The sequence below is a fragment of the Pagrus pagrus genome, assembly GCF_965226575.1.
Source record: "Pagrus pagrus genome assembly, chromosome: 16".
Lineage (NCBI taxonomy): Eukaryota > Metazoa > Chordata > Actinopteri > Spariformes > Sparidae > Pagrus > Pagrus pagrus.
The window spans coordinates 8820343-8839107 of NC_140200.1; the positions used below are offsets into that span (position 1 = coordinate 8820343).

At 43.5% G+C, this 18765-nt stretch overlaps 1 protein-coding gene across 1 annotated transcript in view; it reads right to left on the bottom strand.

The window, feature by feature from the left end:
• The window catches only part of xkr6b (XK, Kell blood group complex subunit-related family, member 6b), a 60625-nt gene extending 42245 nt beyond the window's left edge, over positions 1-18380 (bottom strand). The window contains exon 1 of the mRNA XM_084376703.1: positions 17500-18380. Within this exon, the coding sequence (XP_084232829.1) occupies positions 17500-18068 (569 nt within the window). The 5' untranslated portion in view covers positions 18069-18380. The remainder of the gene's footprint in view (positions 1-17499) is intronic.
• Between the last annotated feature and the right edge of the window lie 385 nt (positions 18381-18765).

The following is an 18765-nucleotide window of genomic DNA, read 5'->3' on the forward strand; positions in this document are numbered from 1 at the left end:
CCAGCATCGCTGAGATAATATCCTCTGTAATTTTGTGGGAGTTGGAGTTTCTGGAAGAAATCAGGTGTGATGATCAGTAACTACATTAATACATATCTTATAATGTTGCCGTCCAATAATCTAGTATGTGGATCAATAAAATATAGTGAACAAACAATGTCGCAACAAGGGCCATCCCTTTTAGGATTACTCTTCCATGTTGGCATAAAAGGGTTCATTTTTTATCTTAACCACACAGAACTTAAAAGTCAAGTCCACAGCTACTGAATGGAAAAATAAACTTATGAGTGCTCTCTGGTGAACAAACTGTTGACTTACATATCTTTGTCAATTTGCTGATACACTTGCAATGAGCTAATATAGGCTGATCAACTGCGTATTGGTCAGGCTCTAACAGGAAACAACAGTTCAAGGGCTACTAAGGACTGTAAGTCTTGGATAAGGGTTTCAGAAATAAGATTTTTGCCGTTTTTAAACTAAAACCAGAGCTATGAGGTGAAGGAGAAAGTAAGGATTGTAATGATTTCAGATCACCTTCAGCAGCTATACTGACAAATGAGGGCAAATGCATTTTATGCTGAGGTGAAGAGCGGTTTAAGGACAATGAAGGACCTCAAGCTTTTCCTCCCTCTACACCTGTGCCAGAATTGCAGGATGTCTTGATGAAAAGCTTCCGAAAGGTCTCATTTGAGGTGAAACTGCACATACTGTAGGAGCACAAACTCATCACAGGGCAGATTTTATGTGTGCTGTCAGCCTGTGGTGCATGACGGTGCTGCATATTGCTCCATGTTTTGTTGCATCCACTTGTCTTCAAAGAGCAGAGATTTGTGCCCAGTGGGGAGGTGAGAGAGAGGAGAGCTCGACCATGCCAAAAAAGACAAAGACAATCGACACACGACAATCTGCAATCTCTTGTGGCAGTGAGGGAAAAATGCCAGACAGGACACGCCAAATAAATAAATAAATAAATAAATAAATAAATAACCTTCTCTCTCTTGGACCCTAAATGGTTTGGGGAATGCCTCAAAGTCCTGCACAGAACACAATATCAAAAAAGTCCCAAATCAAATCAATAAGCAGACACTCAAACATTCGACAGTGCTGCTTGATTTTTGTGTTTCCAAGGACCTTTCTCCTCGGTACAAACCATAAGAATTCCTGTGCTGTGTTTTTTTTTCTTTCTTTGCCTAGCACTCGCATAAATGTTAAGCTTATTTCAAAAGGCTCCATGATTAAACATCCCGCTAATCTTGGCGCGTTCTACATAAAACTCCACAGAGCCTAAATCCATTTATTGGGAAATGTGAGGGGAGGCAAACATAGAAAGAGGAGCTGCCGTCAATTTCCAGGTCGAAAATGGCAACTTTATAAATACAAGAAGTGTGTGTGTGTGGGGGGGGGGATATGTTTCCCTGCCGCTACTCATTGAGGTTTGAACGTGTACATTAGCAGAATGGCTCATCAGGAATACTGCATGTGTGAGAGAGAGAGAGAGAGACAGAGAGAAACAAAAGTCTGCATGTAAGTGAGTTTGTTTTGTTTTTCCTGTCCTTGAGTCAAAGAAATACCTAAATACATTATAGCAAATAGTCTTTAGTTAATTAAAGATTAGATGCAAACCACTCTAATTGTGATCCGTAACCACGTTAAATAAAATCACAGCTCTAGCTTTGAAAGAGATATTTATGGTCTCCTTTTTGTTGTTTCTTCCAAACCTGTAATCCATGTGGACGCAAGGGAGTCGCAGTGGCAGTTTTCAAACTGTTAGGTCCCTTAAAGGAATACTGGACTAATCCATTCAGACACGGTGGCTGAAAATATCTCACTGACTGCATTTCATCCTGAAACCACTGCAGACAAAGAATAAAGCAGAACAATGTTCATCCACATCCTGGACCCAAAGATTGACAAGTCATGTGGTAGATAAATAAGCCTTGCATGCTAAAAATTATTATGGGAAGTGTACAGTTTTTGTGATGTATCACTGAAGAATTTCAGCAAATGGGATATGTGTGTGTATGTTGGCGCTTGGACATATCTGGACTCTAAATGATAGCAATCAACATTGTGGGTACACAAACATAATATTTAGATCTCTCAATTTCACTGTTTCATAAAGTCTCATCAAGGACATCTGGACCCAGTTTAAATCTTGTCCAACTGAACATTCTCTGACTCCATAAACGTCATAAGTCATCAGCTCCTTTGATAAAAGGTGTGCCACAAGGGTCAGTTGTTGGCCCACTGCTGTTTTCTGTGTTCACACTTCTCCATGGCCACGCACGATCTGATATCGCTTTGTTGGTGTTGTTCTTGGAACACCATAATTAATGTTGATCTTATCATCTTCCAGGTGACCAGTCACAAATTTTGTGATGTCATAGCTTTGTGACTCGGAGGGAAGAAGGCCGTTAAAATAAGCACATGGGAGAAGTTATCCTTGCAAACACATGTGAAACGTTTTCAAAGGATATATTTTAACCCAAACCATGTTTTCCTAAACCTAACCAAGTTTTTTGTTTCCTAAACCTAACCAAACAGCAAACAAAATAATAAGTGACCTTAGTGTAAAAACAATAAGTCAACAGAACAACTATATGTTCCAAACAGGGTATGAACCCCAATCTTCTGGGTGAGAATGTTATACTTAATCCATTCAGCTGCAACAAACAGACTGCTCAAGATGTGGACTTTGTTGTGTAGAAATGATGGTCCTGGAACAACATTAATTAGGATGTTCTAGGAAAACAAATACAGTGCTTTTTTCAACACTACAAGATGGCCCAGATACTGCTTCTCAAAATCACTTGAATCTCATTGGCCTGCAGAAGATGTTAAATCCATTGAAATATTATAATGTTATTATATAACATTGCAAAGTATCAGATCCTTCTGGAAGATTTGCAAAAAGTCATCCATGCTTTTATTTTGTGACGCCTTGTTCACCTACTTTAGCAAATCGTCTGTTGACTCCAGATGGTCCATGACTCTGCAACGAGGGTTTATGAAAAAAAAAAAAAGACGTATTTCACACATTATTTCAGTTTTAGCTTCTCTACATTGGCTTCCTATCAGTTACAGGAATGATTTTCAAATTGTACTCTGAGCATACAAGGCATTGCAAGCTCAAGCACCTCTATACTTGAAGGAGTTGTTGTGCCCTTCAAGCCCTTCAAAGGTCAAGACTGAATCGACAGCTGTTTGCCGTCGTTACTCCTCAACTATGGATCAGCCTCTCACAGCCTGTCTTTCATGCCCGCTATACATTGAGTCTTTCAAAATGACTTTCACTAATGAGGATGTGAAACTGTAATAATCCAATTAACAAAGTTACACCATGTCTTTCTGCAGAGCTGAACTTCACGGCAAAGCATCAGATGTTTTACACCATACCATATGAGATGAGTCAAGTGCTTCTCAACACTCATTGTAACATAAGGCAAAAGAACATTCACACCTCTTATGGCATGCAAGCTTTCACACACACGCACACATTTGCATTTACACGTATGAGTGAGAGGCAGGTGGTTTATGTACAGTATATAAGGAGCAGGGACATAAGAGTGACATCAGTGAGCTCTTGTTGCTTTCGCCTAAGTACACAAGCATACTGACCAAAGTGTATTTTAATAACCCTGCAGGGCCTGAAGCATACAGGCTGTTGTTGATATGTATTCACTGTGAGGGCAAACAGAGAGGCAGTGAGGATGCAGTGGAAACAAACAAAAAAGATAAAAGGAGAAAAAAGAGTGATGGAGGCAAAGGGGGAGGAGAAGTGGGAAATTAAAGGAAGGGAAAGAGCAAATACAAAAAGACAGACAGGAGGATTAGAGGCACAAGAAGATTCAGAGAAGAGAAAGAAAAAATAAATAAAGTAAATAGGTCTGAGTTTCAACATGTGAAGCACACTTGGTGTGGACCTTTTCCCTGTCAGGCCTGAAGAGGTGGCGATATGTGACATCTAACTGATCACTGTTGGACTCCTGAGCTGATGACCTCTCTGCTGTCATGCTCTCGGGTCCTCCTCAAGAACCCAAATTAGCTCTCCTGGCTCGCCAAGGAAACAGCCACCCAGCCACAAACATAAGGAAAAGTAGAAGGACACACTGAGGACAGTGGTGGACTGCTGAACAAGGAGGCCTGAATATGGGCTGTCCTAAATATGACGAGGCACCTAACATTATGTGGGACAGCTGAGATCTTTTGATTTGATTTGAAAACCAAGCGTCTGGATGCTGATGGTTTATATAGATGCCGTCTGGCAAAAGATACAAAAGTATCCGCTGCCAAGAATGACTGTACTTAGTTGTTCTGCATGTAAAATACAAGCTACAGCAGTTATTTGACTCTGTTCTCTCACTGCCACGCTGTTTGCGTGATTTCGCCATCATTTCTTCTCATTCTCATATTAGCATAGTGACAGCCTTCTAAGTGAGCTGAGACGGCAGCACGCACGCTCCGCACAACAGCCGCGATTTTGTGAAAGGAGTGTGCTCCTTCGACTTTGCACGCAGTATCTTCATATAGCTCATTTCTCAGTGAGTGTAACAGCTCACTAAGCAGGGTATCACCATGCAAATATGAGACTGAGAAGAGAGGCGACTGCGAAAACCCTGCGAGTGTGACACCGTGAGAGCGAGAGAACTAACGGGGCTGTTCAATTATTTATAAGCAGAGATTGTCTGTTTATCAAACTGACGCCTGGAGCGTCGACCATGATTAGACTCAAACAATGGTGGTCCTCTCTGAGCAGTGCTGATGCAGCTTCCAAGACACAGCCCAGATATGAATAAAACACAGCCAGCATCAAAAAGGGCTGGGAAGTGTGTGTGTGTGTGTGTGTGTGTGTGTGTGTGTGTGTGTGTGTGTGTGTGTGTGTGTGTGTGTGTGTGTGTGTCTTTTTTTAACAGGTTTGAAGTAAGACTCAAACTGTATTCTCTTTCATCGTATCTGATTGAACGATCTAACACTATGTTGTAAAGGATCCACTTACATTGTTTATGCACCTGTAATGGATGCTTTTTTTGGAAAAGAGTTATAGTTGTTCACAAATTTATTAACACGCAGTATTATTGAATCTGCTCACAGTTCTTTCATAGTTTAAAGCGTGTTGTAAGCTATGCATTAGTCGGTTATTTGCAGTCACGTGATTTCGATGACGCGTGGCATTCAGATGAGAAGGAGGGGAGTTAGTTAGTTATTGTTGCTATGTATTGTTGTTTAGTTACATGGAGTCCAAACCCTGGCAAAGGAAAGGCAAAATAGTAACTTTAACAGTACAAAGTAAGGGAACAGTTAGCTTTATAGTAGCCTCAAAGTTACAAAGTTGCCCTTACAAGCGTTATCCAACTTTGCTTCTTCCGACAACAGACGAAGGTTTGGGCAAACGTTAACAACACAAACCACAGATAATTAGAAGATCTGTGATAGTGCCTTCTACGTAGCACTAAGGAATTTTGTGTATCACTACATCCTATATCACCATAAATCACTTCCTGCCCTCTGTCTGCAGTTTGTGTCATAACAACAGCATGACGTGACATCATATTCAATCATTATCAGCAGTATACGACTAGCATGAATATGATGAATATGTTATAGATGTGCTTTAAGTTCCCAACAGTGCATAGACTCATGTCAGAGGCATTTCCGACACTTGTATTGGTATCAGAACAACCGCCTGTCGGGTTTATTGTTGTAATATGTCTTTAATTGCTTCAACACAATTTATTTGCTTTAACTACACTGAAATGTTGTTTATCAGTATGGTCGCTCGGCGTGATAGTGGTCTTACATACTGACAAACTCCAATGTATTCATGAGTGTTGCAAAATATGCATCACTGGATAAAACACAGTGTTATCATCACGACACATCCCGCCAAATTTGAAACGACCAATGACAAATGCTCCAAAACTCCTGGTTTGAGGAGGATGCAGATAGTCACATAACTTCTTGAAGCTCTGAAGACAACATCGAAATCCCTCACTGGCTTCTCACCCACAAACTAGTGCACACTGCTGGCCAGGATTTATCCAAATCTGTCAGATTTCAAACACCCTGTTTAAACCCTGGCCCACTCAGGCTTTATGGTGTATTGTGCAGCTTCATTTGCATTCATCTTTCATTTTATTGGTTCCTTTGTTTTGCCTGTAAAGCACTTTGTATGTATTTATATAGAGTATATAAAAAACAAGGTTACATATTATTTTTATTAAATTTAAGTTCAGTATCTTTAATCTTTGGTTTTAGGCATCCAACTCATGAGGAAAATATCTGGCTCTGTTTGGCTTTGACTTTCTTCACCTGCCACTTGTTTTCTTCCACTTCACACTGGGCAGGTTGTGAGCAACCAGCTTATATGATCTCCTGGGCTTAGTGCAGCTTCTCACAGCTGCATGTGAACATTGTTTTGACTGGAGCTGAAAAGTGGCTGAAGCCTACACAGCATTGCGTTGTGGGGTGTCGAATCTCAGTGGAATCTGAAGTGCTAGCAACCCTCTCACAACAGAGGGGGTAATTTGATTCGGTGGTAAAATATTATTTAATGCACCTTTAAAGACCCTTGGAATGTTGGTTAAAGCCTCTCCCTTTTCGCAGCGTTTTGTATTGATTTGCTCCATTGTGTGTAGTCTTTTCAACACAGCATAAATAAGTGCCTGTGAGAAGCTGGGAATCCAAAGAAATGCCGTGTAGAGTGAGAGGAGGGCCATTAAGCCACAGGTTGGCCCGTGAGCCGAGGTGTAACACTTTCCTGCAGAAATGAGACGTTTTTGTCAGAAAGAGGGAGCAAAAGCGAAGGGAGCGGCGGGATGTGGGAGATCTGAAAATGGGCTCTGTGGGGAGTAAAAGACGGGTGGCATGGCAGGATAAGGGAGGGAGGAGGTGTTGAGTTGTAATGGGGCAGGAGCCAGATGCTCCAGTTTCCTTGACAGAAATGGAGGTCAAGTGCAGCTTTATGTGAAGGCAACGCAGGAAGAGAGGCACAGACGTACAGAGAAAGACGGAGGAGAGGGAGGAAGTATGATGACTTTAACTAGTGGTAAGGGACACGGTGTAGAAAGCCCCATCCTTCTAACTATAGCAAATAAGGAGGAGGATAAGACGGCACAGAGCAACGCACAGTGTGGTGTCTCCTCTCAGGATGGATGGAGGGGGATAAAAGGCTCTATGAGAAGCCTAAGAACATTAATTGGTATAAGTGATAGGGAGGGATAAAAATAAAAACATATGTTAACTTTGCAGGGAGGACAGATGGTAATGCGGTGGCTTTAGAGTGTGAAGAGCACTAATGGATAAAAAGAGTGTACGGGGAGAACACATGATGATCTCAAATAGTGCATCTGGGAGTGGAGGCCTCACCTATTTCAGGAAAAAGCATAAATATATTAGGCCGTGGACTCCGGATGAACAATGTGTTGTGTTTGAGCATCTCAAATGGCACTGGAAATTCTCTGGGCCCGGGTAATGATTCTCTAATGTGCAAAAACATACATCACGCAACATGGAAAAGTTGCAACGGGGCAGATTTAGATTTTTGTTTAGAGGAGAATGGAGATAACAGACAGCTGCGGGGAGGATTGAGAATTGAACCGGCGCAGCCAATATAATTGCCAAACAGAACGAGGCACACACCACATTGCACAAACAGCAGACTTCAGAGTCAATAAATCCTTCGTCGTCATGAGCCAAGTTCCACAAGCGTGCGAGCTACAACTGTAGCAAGCGCAAATGAAGAGTGTAAACATGTTAACATACACGAGAGCAAATTGAAAAAATACCCTGGATCTGGAATGAGACAAATTTAAAGGACGAGGCTGGCTTTAAATAAAAAGACCAGATCCAATAATGAGATAGTCAACCTCAAGAATACTTTCTGAGCTCCCTACCCAGTCCGTGCACTCAGCTTCAAGCCCATTGTGTCCTACTGAAGACTGAAACCTTTAATAACATATTTGTAACATTTGATGCCTAGTGGCTAGTTTGGCATGTTAGAGACAGAAATTGTCCCCTTTAAGTATCAAAAGTATAATTAAAAGTAGATTATAAATATATTTATGTTTACCTGTATACATATATACATTACGCTATGGGTCGACTGATTACTGGATCCAAAAATCAGCATTTTTCTGATTATGGGAATCAGTGTTTTGTCATCCTGATTGCCAATAAAATACATGATTTAAAAATGTGCTACTTTGGCTCTGATGCAGCATGTAATCTGCAAAGTAACTACTGAAGTAGTGGAGGAAAAAGTAGAATATCTGCCTCCAAAAATTTCATGGAGTGGAAGAATAAAGTAGCAAAAAAAAAAAAAATCTAAATTGTACTAAATGATAGCACTTCCATCACTGATTGAGAACTAATTTCATCTGCAGAGTAGTGCACATTAAGTGCTCTTGTGTTTGTGGGATTGAATCAAAATACACTGGTGTCCATGTTTTTTTATAGTAACATATAAAAATGTTACCCGGTGAGCTGGTGTGGCTCACTGATGTGTTTTTAATAGTTTAATCTCTGTGCTCTGAGGGGAAGTGTGCAGGAGATGACTTTTTGTATAAAAAAGAGAGAGCCGGGGGACGGTGGGAGGAGTTCGTTGTCCACTGGCTGCACCACCTCTCTCTGATCTAAGTGCCTGAAGAAACAGGACATGGAAATGTGTAACAGCCATGGTGTGTGCAGTTTTTTTCTGTGTATCCGCGAGCAAGAGAGAGGCTGCGACGTGAAACCGCATGTAAGGAGGTATATGAAAAAAGAGCTACTCTCGACTCCCCTGGGGTGTGGATTGTGTATGTGTGCGTACACATATGTATGTGATCTGCATACAAATCTCTCTGGGAACCCATCTGCCTGTGTGCTTAATATTCCTTCATGAGAGCCAGCCTGTCTCTGTCTGTTGACCAGTGTTAAGAAGGAGGATGTAACAACAGGGCCTTCGGGCTTCTGCTACAAAATATTGTTTTGCTCAGGAGGCAGGCCTGAGGCGGTTAAATCAAGCATCATCACAGGCTCTTTATTTCCATTCATTCGGCCTGCACTGAACTTAAGAGCTCTCTGCGGTAACAGCGAGTGTCAACGCCTGTGGAAATGGGTGATGAGCTCATATAGCCACACTTTCATTTAGGGTTTTAGGCTTACACGCAGAGGTAAGATCAGCAACAATATTCAGTTAAAACTTGCTGATTTTTTTATTTTTTATTTTTTTTATTACAATTTAAAGATGTGATTTGTGAAATGTTGACAGAATTCAAAGGTATCTCCAAAAACACAGGGGAGAGCATATCACCAGAGTAACCAACAACCGCTGCTCTCTGCTAGCTACTGTTAGCTAATTAGCTCATGGCTCAGTTGGCCGTGGAGCCAGTAGCCGAAGAATTGGTCTGGACAGGGACCTCAGATCACAGGGGTAGTCACCACAGGTAATGAGGCCCAACTCAACTGGATGTGTGACCAAACTGGGAATGAACACAGAACCATGACCGAATGAGTTCAGTTTGACAACAGGGGATACAGTAAGGAGGCGATTTACAGCAGCTCTGGCCAAGACTTTGATTTCAGAGACGACAAGTCGCAGCAGGTGGAGACTGAAGAGGCGGGAGAGTCAGACATCAGCAACGAATGAGGACTGAATATTTTCACATCTTACTCTGTGAAATAAGGACTTATTTCAACTCAACCAGCAGTGATGGGGAAAAACAAGCGAGGAAAAACAAACCAACAATGTGTCGATGACTTTTATTTTGTCAGTTTGAATGAAGGCAATTAAGATTGTCTCAGTATAAGAGTGGAAGGTGTTTGCGTGTAATTTTCTGTTTATTAAGGAAAATTAAAGTAAAAGTATTGAGCTTCTTCACATTTTGTGGGTTTATTGTGTTCGTTCATTACACCAGTAGCTTTTTTTTTAAGATGTGAAACATTTGGATTCATACAAATGCCGCACGCACAATCAAAAATGCTCCAGCAATACTCTCTAATTCAATAACTCAGCTTGAACTCAAATGATGATGACACCGAAGCAAAACAGCAATTTCAATCCCTTTTTTCATATCCTGCTCCCTTCCTCTGCTCCTTGAGAAACCGAAGCGCATATTTCTGTATCATTTCAGGCTTTCTCCCTCTTTACCCCCGGCTGCGATAGGTTCCCATGAAAGCCGGCTTGTCTCGCATCCTGATAGGCTCCTCTGTCACATAATTGGGGGTTTTCTCGGAGCGCTGGCTTTAAAGGTTTGTCCCCTGTTATCAGTGCTAATGAGAAAATGAGCAGCGTTGCACTGATATGTTCCAGAGCAGCAATGGAAGTTTAATGTGCTGTCTGTAAATAACACACAACACAGTCAGATGTGTACTCTAATAAAGATAAGTGCTCTCTGTCTGTGCCTGTGTGCTCTTTTCTTCTTCTGCTCTCTGCAGAATTGAATATTTTTGGTTGGGCTTGTGTTGTTTTACTGTGTTTGTTAAAAAAATGAACATCAAGACTCAATATTTTTTTCCCATGCCTTTACCACAATGGAAAACAATTGGATTTTTTAAGGAGATTCCCAGACTTATTTATGCTGCCAGAAAACTGAATAAATAGCCAACCCAGTCGTCTATCTGTCGCTTCCTTCACTCCAAAAATACTCCAGAGCCTCCACTGCGGCGAGAACAAGATGTTCCCATCTTTCGCCATTTTAAACTCTCAATACATAATTATATGGAATGTAACCAATTTATCCAAGCCTTCATCTTTGCCCTCTTTCACCCCCTTAGCTATGTTTTCTCCCCTGACAGGGCAGCTGGTTGCATTGTATCATCTCAATGTCTCGCTTCGCCGCGTGTACAAACCTTTTTTGGCAACTACAAGCAGCCCGGCCAGCCAAGAGAGGCTTTTGTCGACTCCTTCCCAGTCTGTATTAATATTTACCAGGCTCAGAAACACAGGCAGATGTCAACCATGAGGCGATTCCTTCGTGTCGCTCGGTGGTGAGCCCACTCTTGTTCTGGATTAAAGTGTAATCCAAGCATCAGATTTGTGGTGTTAAAACATTTTGTACAATTGCAAGTGTCTGTGTGTGTGTGTGTGTGTGTGGGGAGGGAGTCCCCACTTCTTTGGATGCAGCAGAACTGGAGTGTTCCCTGATAGCCGAGATGAAAATACAAGATATTTACCAGCATATTTTAAATCTGATTTCGCTCTCTTTTGACCCCTCCACATATGTAAGATTTGCAGTGCCAAAGTGTGTTTCACTTTGGCACTGAACTAGAATATATTATGTTTTTATACACAGTCAAACACGCAGTAATACAACCCACACACTCAGTGTAACATTAACATAGATCCTTCTTTGTAACCCTAATGCCCTCTTTATTTCAATGTACCTAGTTGCTCACAGGATACAAACTCAATCTAACAAAGTCAACATTTCCGCACTGTTTAATACAAATACAAGAAACTAAGTGTGGTGTAAGTACGAAGCCTCCTCCAGCTTTAACTACACACAGCAGGAGTCCAAATGTGCACTGAATATGATATTAAACCTCAGAATATTAAAACCTGGCATGTATCTTATCTTCACTGTGGTTATTGGATGCTGTGCAAAACAGTGGTGTATTTGTCTTGGAGACTGTATGACACCCGATGAGACAGTGTAAATCAATACACGCTCTCAAATACACAAAACCCCAGTAGAGCAGCAACTAACGATTACTTTCATTATCGATTCATCTGCTGAATTTCACAATTAATCATTTAGTTCGCTTAATGTCAAATAATGGTGAAAAATGCTCATCACAACTTCCCAGACCCCAAAGTGACGTCTTCAAGTTGCTTGAAGATGAATCGATTATCAAAGTAACTGGCAATTTATTTTCTTTTTAATCAGTTAATCACTGACTCATTGCAGCCTTACACTCTTCAGTGTGCTTAATCTGTTACAAGGCTGCATAATGTGGAAGGTGCCAAGAAAATGCATTAAAACATATGAAGCCAGGATTTCAGCACTGGACAGCTCCCACAAAGAAGAGCTGAGGAGTCTTTTTTTCAGGAGGGACAGCTCCTGATCTCTCTAGTGTGTCAGCTAAAACGTGCGGACCACCACACCCAGATCATCAGAGGCCGAGATATCCTGACCTTTAGTCTCTAGCAGTGCTGGATGATATGGCCTGAAAATAATACCACCCTGTTTGTATTATTGTTATTTTGTTATAACGTTTGCATGGCTTTATTTCTGAAAGTACAAGCGAAGATGGACAGGAAAGGATGAGAGAGAGCGGGAATGCCATGTAGCAGAGGGCCACAGGTCAGATTTGAAAATCGTGGGCCCAGTGGCGGACTCAGGGTGTTTGAAGGGCAGGGGCGAAAAAAAAGGGGGGCACCAGCGAGCAGAAAGTCATGATACACTTATAGTAAACTGGAAGGGTACCCAAGAGGACACTTCACCACGTTTTGTCCACTGGAAGGGCCACAAAAAGGCTATTGACCCCCCAGGAAAAGACACTTACACCATATCACAATAAAACAATATCCCAGATCTAAGACAATATATGGTCTCATATCGAGATACTATTATATTATTGGTTATTTTACCCATCCCTTGTCTTGAGTGTGGGTCAGGCTTCTAGAAAGCTGGATCCTACATTTCCCATGATACATTTTCATAATCCATTTCGACCAGAGCCTTCATTAGACCCTCCTCACCTCCTTATTGTACACATCTTTCAAACTCCACTCCACATAGTTTCTAACGCCTACCTTCTGTTAAAAGTGAAAAAAAAAAAAAATGTTCAAACTTTGAAAAGCCCCAGAACCACAGAAGACATTACACAGCTGTTTTCCAGATGTGGCGCTCCCTATGATGAGTGAACTGAACTTCATATCAGTGGAGTGCCCTTTTAAAAATGTTGAAATATTTAGTTACTGTCTGAATTTAGGTTGGTCTCAGCTTGTGAGAAGCTACTGAAGATTGCCTGTTATGCAATATTTTCACCTCAAACTAAAAAGGAAGAAGAGGAACAGCACCACACCCAATTCTGCTGGGATTTCCCAACAACAAAGAGCTCCCAAAACTTTCTACATGGATTTCCTCGGGGGGTCAGAGATGGATGCAGTTCGTTTCCACTCAGACGCTAATTTGGGTTTACACTGATTAAGCTGTCCATCCTACTGCCAGGAGACCTCGGTGTATGTGTGATCCACTGCCTGCCCGAGCGTATGTGAGCAGAATCTCTAAAGCTTAAGGGGACGCCGTCAGCAGTGCCGGCGATTCGCAGGGAGGACGACATGAAAGAGCTGCGGAGAGCCGGGATTACAGATGGGAGAGGAATCCTCCTCCCGTTCGGTCGACAATTAACAGGGGGATAACTGCAAAACAAGCCTGGCGATTCTGTCATCAGCTCGGTCCTCAGGTGCACAGAGGGAAAGCGGCTAATTGAATGTAGAATTGAAAACAGGATTGAGTAATGAGACATGATGAGGCAGTGTTTTTGACTCCTGTCAGAACTTCATCTTGTTTTCTCGTGTTAATGAAGGCAAAACATTTCACAAACTGATACTGTAGCAGCCTGTCAGGAACAGCCGTGTTCGTTGAAATCCAGCCATGGAAACTGGTTATTTATTCCCCATATGACGACGAGATACTAACAATTAAATGCACCATATGTGTCATGGGATGAAACCCTAAACTAAGTAGATGTTCAGCAATGTTCACACCCCATGATACAATGTAAAATGATAACATATGCTACCTATTGGCAGTCTGGCCTCTCACAATGGCTAATAATCTCCATATCAAGTGTTAGCCCTGTGGGTCTGAGGCTATGAACTCTCACTAAGCTGACAAGAGCAGCTTTTGACCCTCGACCCCCGAACCAGCAGCCGGGCGGATCATGTCCGAAGGGAGACAGTGGCCTGACAATGATCCCTCGCCCTGGGCTTCGTGCTGTCACAACATACACACCAACACATTATGTTTACTTGAGTTGCTTATAAGCAAGTTTCAAAACACTCACAGTTTGGTTCCTCTTGGGTCAGGTTATTACAACTGTACCTGTAAATCTGAGGCTAGTGGTGAAAACTAAAGTTGGTCCACGCGCTGTATTGTGGTTCGTTTGTCCTAATGTGCCTTAAAACGTGCATCACTGTAGGTGGAGAGCTACAACAACTGGGTCCAGCTTCTTAAATCAAAGGATTTGCTGCTTTTCTATGTCATTCATGAGAGTAAATGAAGAGACTTTTGGTTTTGGACTGTTGGTTGGACAAAAATTGTGATGGACATGGTTGGGCTGATAGACGTAGCCATTGTCCATCGCTGATGGCTGACCGTCATCTACCACCGAGCCTTTTAATCTCGTTAAATAAACACTGATATCGTTGTCCATGGCTATGTTTCACTGCGGATATCGTCATATGCCAATTTGGGAGCCATTGCCCAAACCTAGCGATGAGCATTTTTTGTTGACATTTATGGACCAGGGGTTCCCAAACTTTTTGACAACACGGACCAGACATGGGTAAAAGCACAATGCTGCCTAATCTACTGCACAACACACATGAAAATGGCAACTACATCAGCAACTTTTGTTCCTATTGAACTACTCAAGGCCTGGTTGCGGTCCACTGCCTGGTGGTTGGGAACCCCTGTTTTAGACCAACAATTAATCAATTAATCATGAAAATAATCAGCAGCTTTATCAATAATGACAATTATTATTAGATTGAGCCCTTGCAGAAAGCAAGTCCTGCCGCACTGCATGCTGCTCCAAAGGTTTATTAACAAATCAAATAAAGGTGTCGTTTTGAAGTAATTCCTCAAAATGTTCATGGTAATATTTCAGCCCAGTCGCCAGAATAAAAAGTAGGCATTGTGCGTTTCTGCAAACCACAGATACAATCAAATATGTGCGTGTCATACGTGATACATCAAGATTTCAGATGGTCGACGGGATGGCGGTGTCTTGACAGCTGGACGGGCTGGCTACCACGGCCTAGCAGTTAGCGTTTCTGGAAACCACAGATACGTTCATGGTGGACATTTGTAGCAAACGTGGCACATCACATTCACATTATATGCTCATTAGCTGACTTTCACATCACGAGGTGGTGGCATTGTTACAGCCAACATGGCTGCCAAACGGCCGACCACAGCTCAAGTCACACCAGTGGATACTCTTATGGACACCTGGGGATATCTAGCTGATATGGTGGCTATTCTTTTAAGTGTCCCAAACAAACATAAAGTTGCAACACAAAGAAGCATTCAGTTTGAACTTACTGCGGTTTGTCAGAAACGCACTTCGTTAAAATGTATTCTCGCGACCGGGTGGCAACCAGGCGACAGACCACTGTTCAAGATGACGTTTCGACATTTGTAAGGCTGAAACCACCGGATATTATTAACGAGACGTCAGAGCCATTTCCAGCCGTGTTTGTGGCGACAGAACCACGTAAGACAAAACGTGATCTTTTATTAAGCCTTGCAGTTTTGTGCTTTGATTTAACCAGACCAAAACACAGAGTTGTCACAACATAAAACAGGAAATTGAACCTAAAGAACGTAGAGTTGCCACATAAAGAAATGTGTAGTTTCAACATATTTGTTGTTTGCTGAAACGTAAGATGCCAACATTTATTCTGGCGAACATTATGCATACAAAGGAACAGCTGGGGACATCTAAACATCTTAATGTGCTAGCTGCATGTCATGTGATTCGTGCAATGATCCTTTCGTTACATCCCGTCCAGTGACACCACAGAAAGTCGCCTTCCTTGTGCACTTTGAGTTACCAACCACCACAACCACCAGCACAGGCCAACGACTCTGACCGTGCACCAGCTCGCAGCTCTCTCCACATCTCCTTCCCACGACAGATATGAGCAGCATAATCAATTGTACCACAGGAGAGTAAATGAACTTGAGCCAATGCAACTGCAGCTAATCAATATAACAGGCTTCAGGTGCAGCTCAAAATGAGTCTGATGAGAAATGCAGAGTGGATTGTCTCATTCTGGGAAAAGCCATCTTGACAGGGGGCACTAAATTGATCCTGAACATGAGAGTGAAGATGCTCCTCTCAGCCACATGGAAAGAAAATGAGGCTTATTTTCAGACTAAACTGTGTGTGTGTGTGTGTGTGTGTGTGTGTGTGTGACTGGATGAGAAGGTATCTCATTTAAGGCTTCTGGCATTTTTTTCTTTCTTTCAAAAAAAAAAAAAAAAAAAAGGTCAGTGAGTTTCAGTTCGGATTTTACTCTCAGCCTCAGCATGTGAGTAATTTAGCCCCTGGCACAAATGTTCTCATGCATTAGACCACAACAACAATCTTGGCTTTAGAAAAAAAAAAAAAGAAGAAAAATCCATTTTGTCAGACGAGGAGCTGAGGCAGCTGTCAAACACAAATACTGTAACACAATCAGTGGTCGAGCTCTGGCGCACACACAACAAAAAAAACACACACACTGCAGACGTCGAACCGAAAACCTGAAAAAAAAAAAAGTGAGGATGAAATGACGTGACCCCCTCCACTCACTCTCACAGTGTGCTGTTTTACATTTTCCCAGCCGCTGGCAGGGCAGCCGTCATGCGTTACTCGGTTTTTATTTTTTTTTTTTTCCCCATTAAATGCCAGCCACTGCGTCTGTCTGCACCAAAAACAACTCGCTGCTCACAAGCATCGACCGAACAGCCAGAACGGAGTAGACGAGCTGCGCGCACCAGTGTCACATTTTACTACTACAGCACTGTAGCGGCTACATGTCACACATTACGCGCGGAGACGTGCACCTTGAGCATCCCCGCGGTCCCCAGACGCGTCAATTTGCACGGCCGACAGAAAAAAAAAGCAAAAAAAAAAAAAAAAGGAAAGAAACGGATTTGGGGACCAAAGATGTCGAGCGTCGCAGAGGAATCGATGACATCATGTCTGTGGGGGGAAGATGTAGTTTTGTGAGCCGTGAAAACAGATGCTCGTCTGGCCTCTAGTTGCAGAGTTGGGAGTATTTGACGCGGGGAGGGAGAGCGGGTGAACCGACGCGACCATGTGTAGTGTGATGCACTGTGATGTGCACGGCGCGCCTGACACACACACGCACGCACACGCTCAGACAACACACACACACACACACACACAGGAGCGCTCAGCTTCTACCTGTCCGTCTTTGAACAAACAGCCACTCGTTTCCCTCCCCACACAAGCGCAATGGCGCACTGTGATGAAATAATCACAGAGCGGTGCAGTTTGGTTGTGGACACGCTGGGAAATTGCTGCAAAAGAGCGTGAAAATTAAGATATGTTGGAAAATGCAAATGCGGGCATGTGAGTGGAGACTGTGGGGCGAGCGTAATGGCATCACCACGGTGCTGATTTTCACCCCAGTCATGTACACAACAACGGGTTATACCAGGTGACAGTCAAGAGGAGGTTAGGAGGCTGAAGTGAAAGGAGAGCGTGAGAGGAGCGGGACGCACTGAGCTTTAGAGCTTTTAACCGATTGTTTTGAGCCAAACTTTCAGGTTGTCTTACCTCCACACTTGTCCCAACTGAAAGATGTGAATGATGGTCTGCCAGACCCAGACAGAGAGGCGGCAGCACCTGTCTCTCTGCAGACCGAATGTAGCTCTTCGACTACTCAGCCCCTCCACGGAGCCCAGTCCGCCCCCAGTGAAATCCTGCACAAACCACCTGAAGCTCAGGATCTGGACCAGAACCGAGGGCACCAAGACGAAGAACAGGGTCAGGCCTGACCACAGGAAGTCCTGCTTGTGGTAATAGTCGATGGACAGCCACAAATCGGTCCCCACGTCCCAGAAAAAGACCAGCATTGCCAGGATGATCCACAGGCAGTCCAGCCAGAGGCGCTCCTCCTGCGGTGGCCGCGCCGCATCTCCCCTCTTCCCCTTCCCCTTCCCCCGGAGGTAATGCAGGCAGGCGCTCCGGCAGCCCCAGTAGCACGACGAGGTGTTGCAGCAGTGGCAGATGTGGAATGAGCTGCCGTCCCGATTGTCGTCCTCTCCCGTCCCCACCACCTCGTCCAGGTTGTGCAGCTGGGCGAAACCGGTGACGACCCCGCGACCATCGGATTTCGCTGCCATCTTTCCCTCTGATGTTTCCACCTCCTCCGGCTTCCGGGGTTCGTGACGACACTTCCCTGACACCTGTTTTGCACCCCAAATGTTGGAGCCATCTAAAAGCGGGGTGTCAGCGCGTCGCCGTCGCTCACTCTGTCCCCGGATTGCGCACCGGTGGCGCCACGGACGCAGCACATCTTGTCTCGCTTTCCCTCCGCTGCAGATCTATCCCCACCTGCTAACAAACAATCTAATCTACAAGTTCAAACAAACTGAACGTGGAACTCATGCATCCAACTGTGGCGGACCAATTTTCTACCTGTGCGCTAATCTCGCTCCCCGCTGCTCAGTTGTTTCCCCTCTCTGCAGCTCTCCTCCAGCTGCAAGCTGAGTGCCATGAGCAGACCGTCCCTCCACTGTCCCACGCCGACGTAATTCATCTCCCCCCCTCCCCTCCCCACCTCTCCCTTTCTCTCACCCCCTCCTTTCTCTCACTCTCTCTCTCTCACACACACACACACACACAAACACACTCAGGCACGCACAGTCTCTCCCTCTCAACGTGGTTGTTGCCATCTAGTGTCTTGTTTGAAGCCCCCAAAAATGCAGGAGTGGACTGACTGCATGATGTAAGGCAAAATGCCTCACCACCACCACCAAAGGGAGTCTTTCCTGTTGTTTGAACGTTTGAATCAGCCACAGTGACACAGTGTGGGGTCAC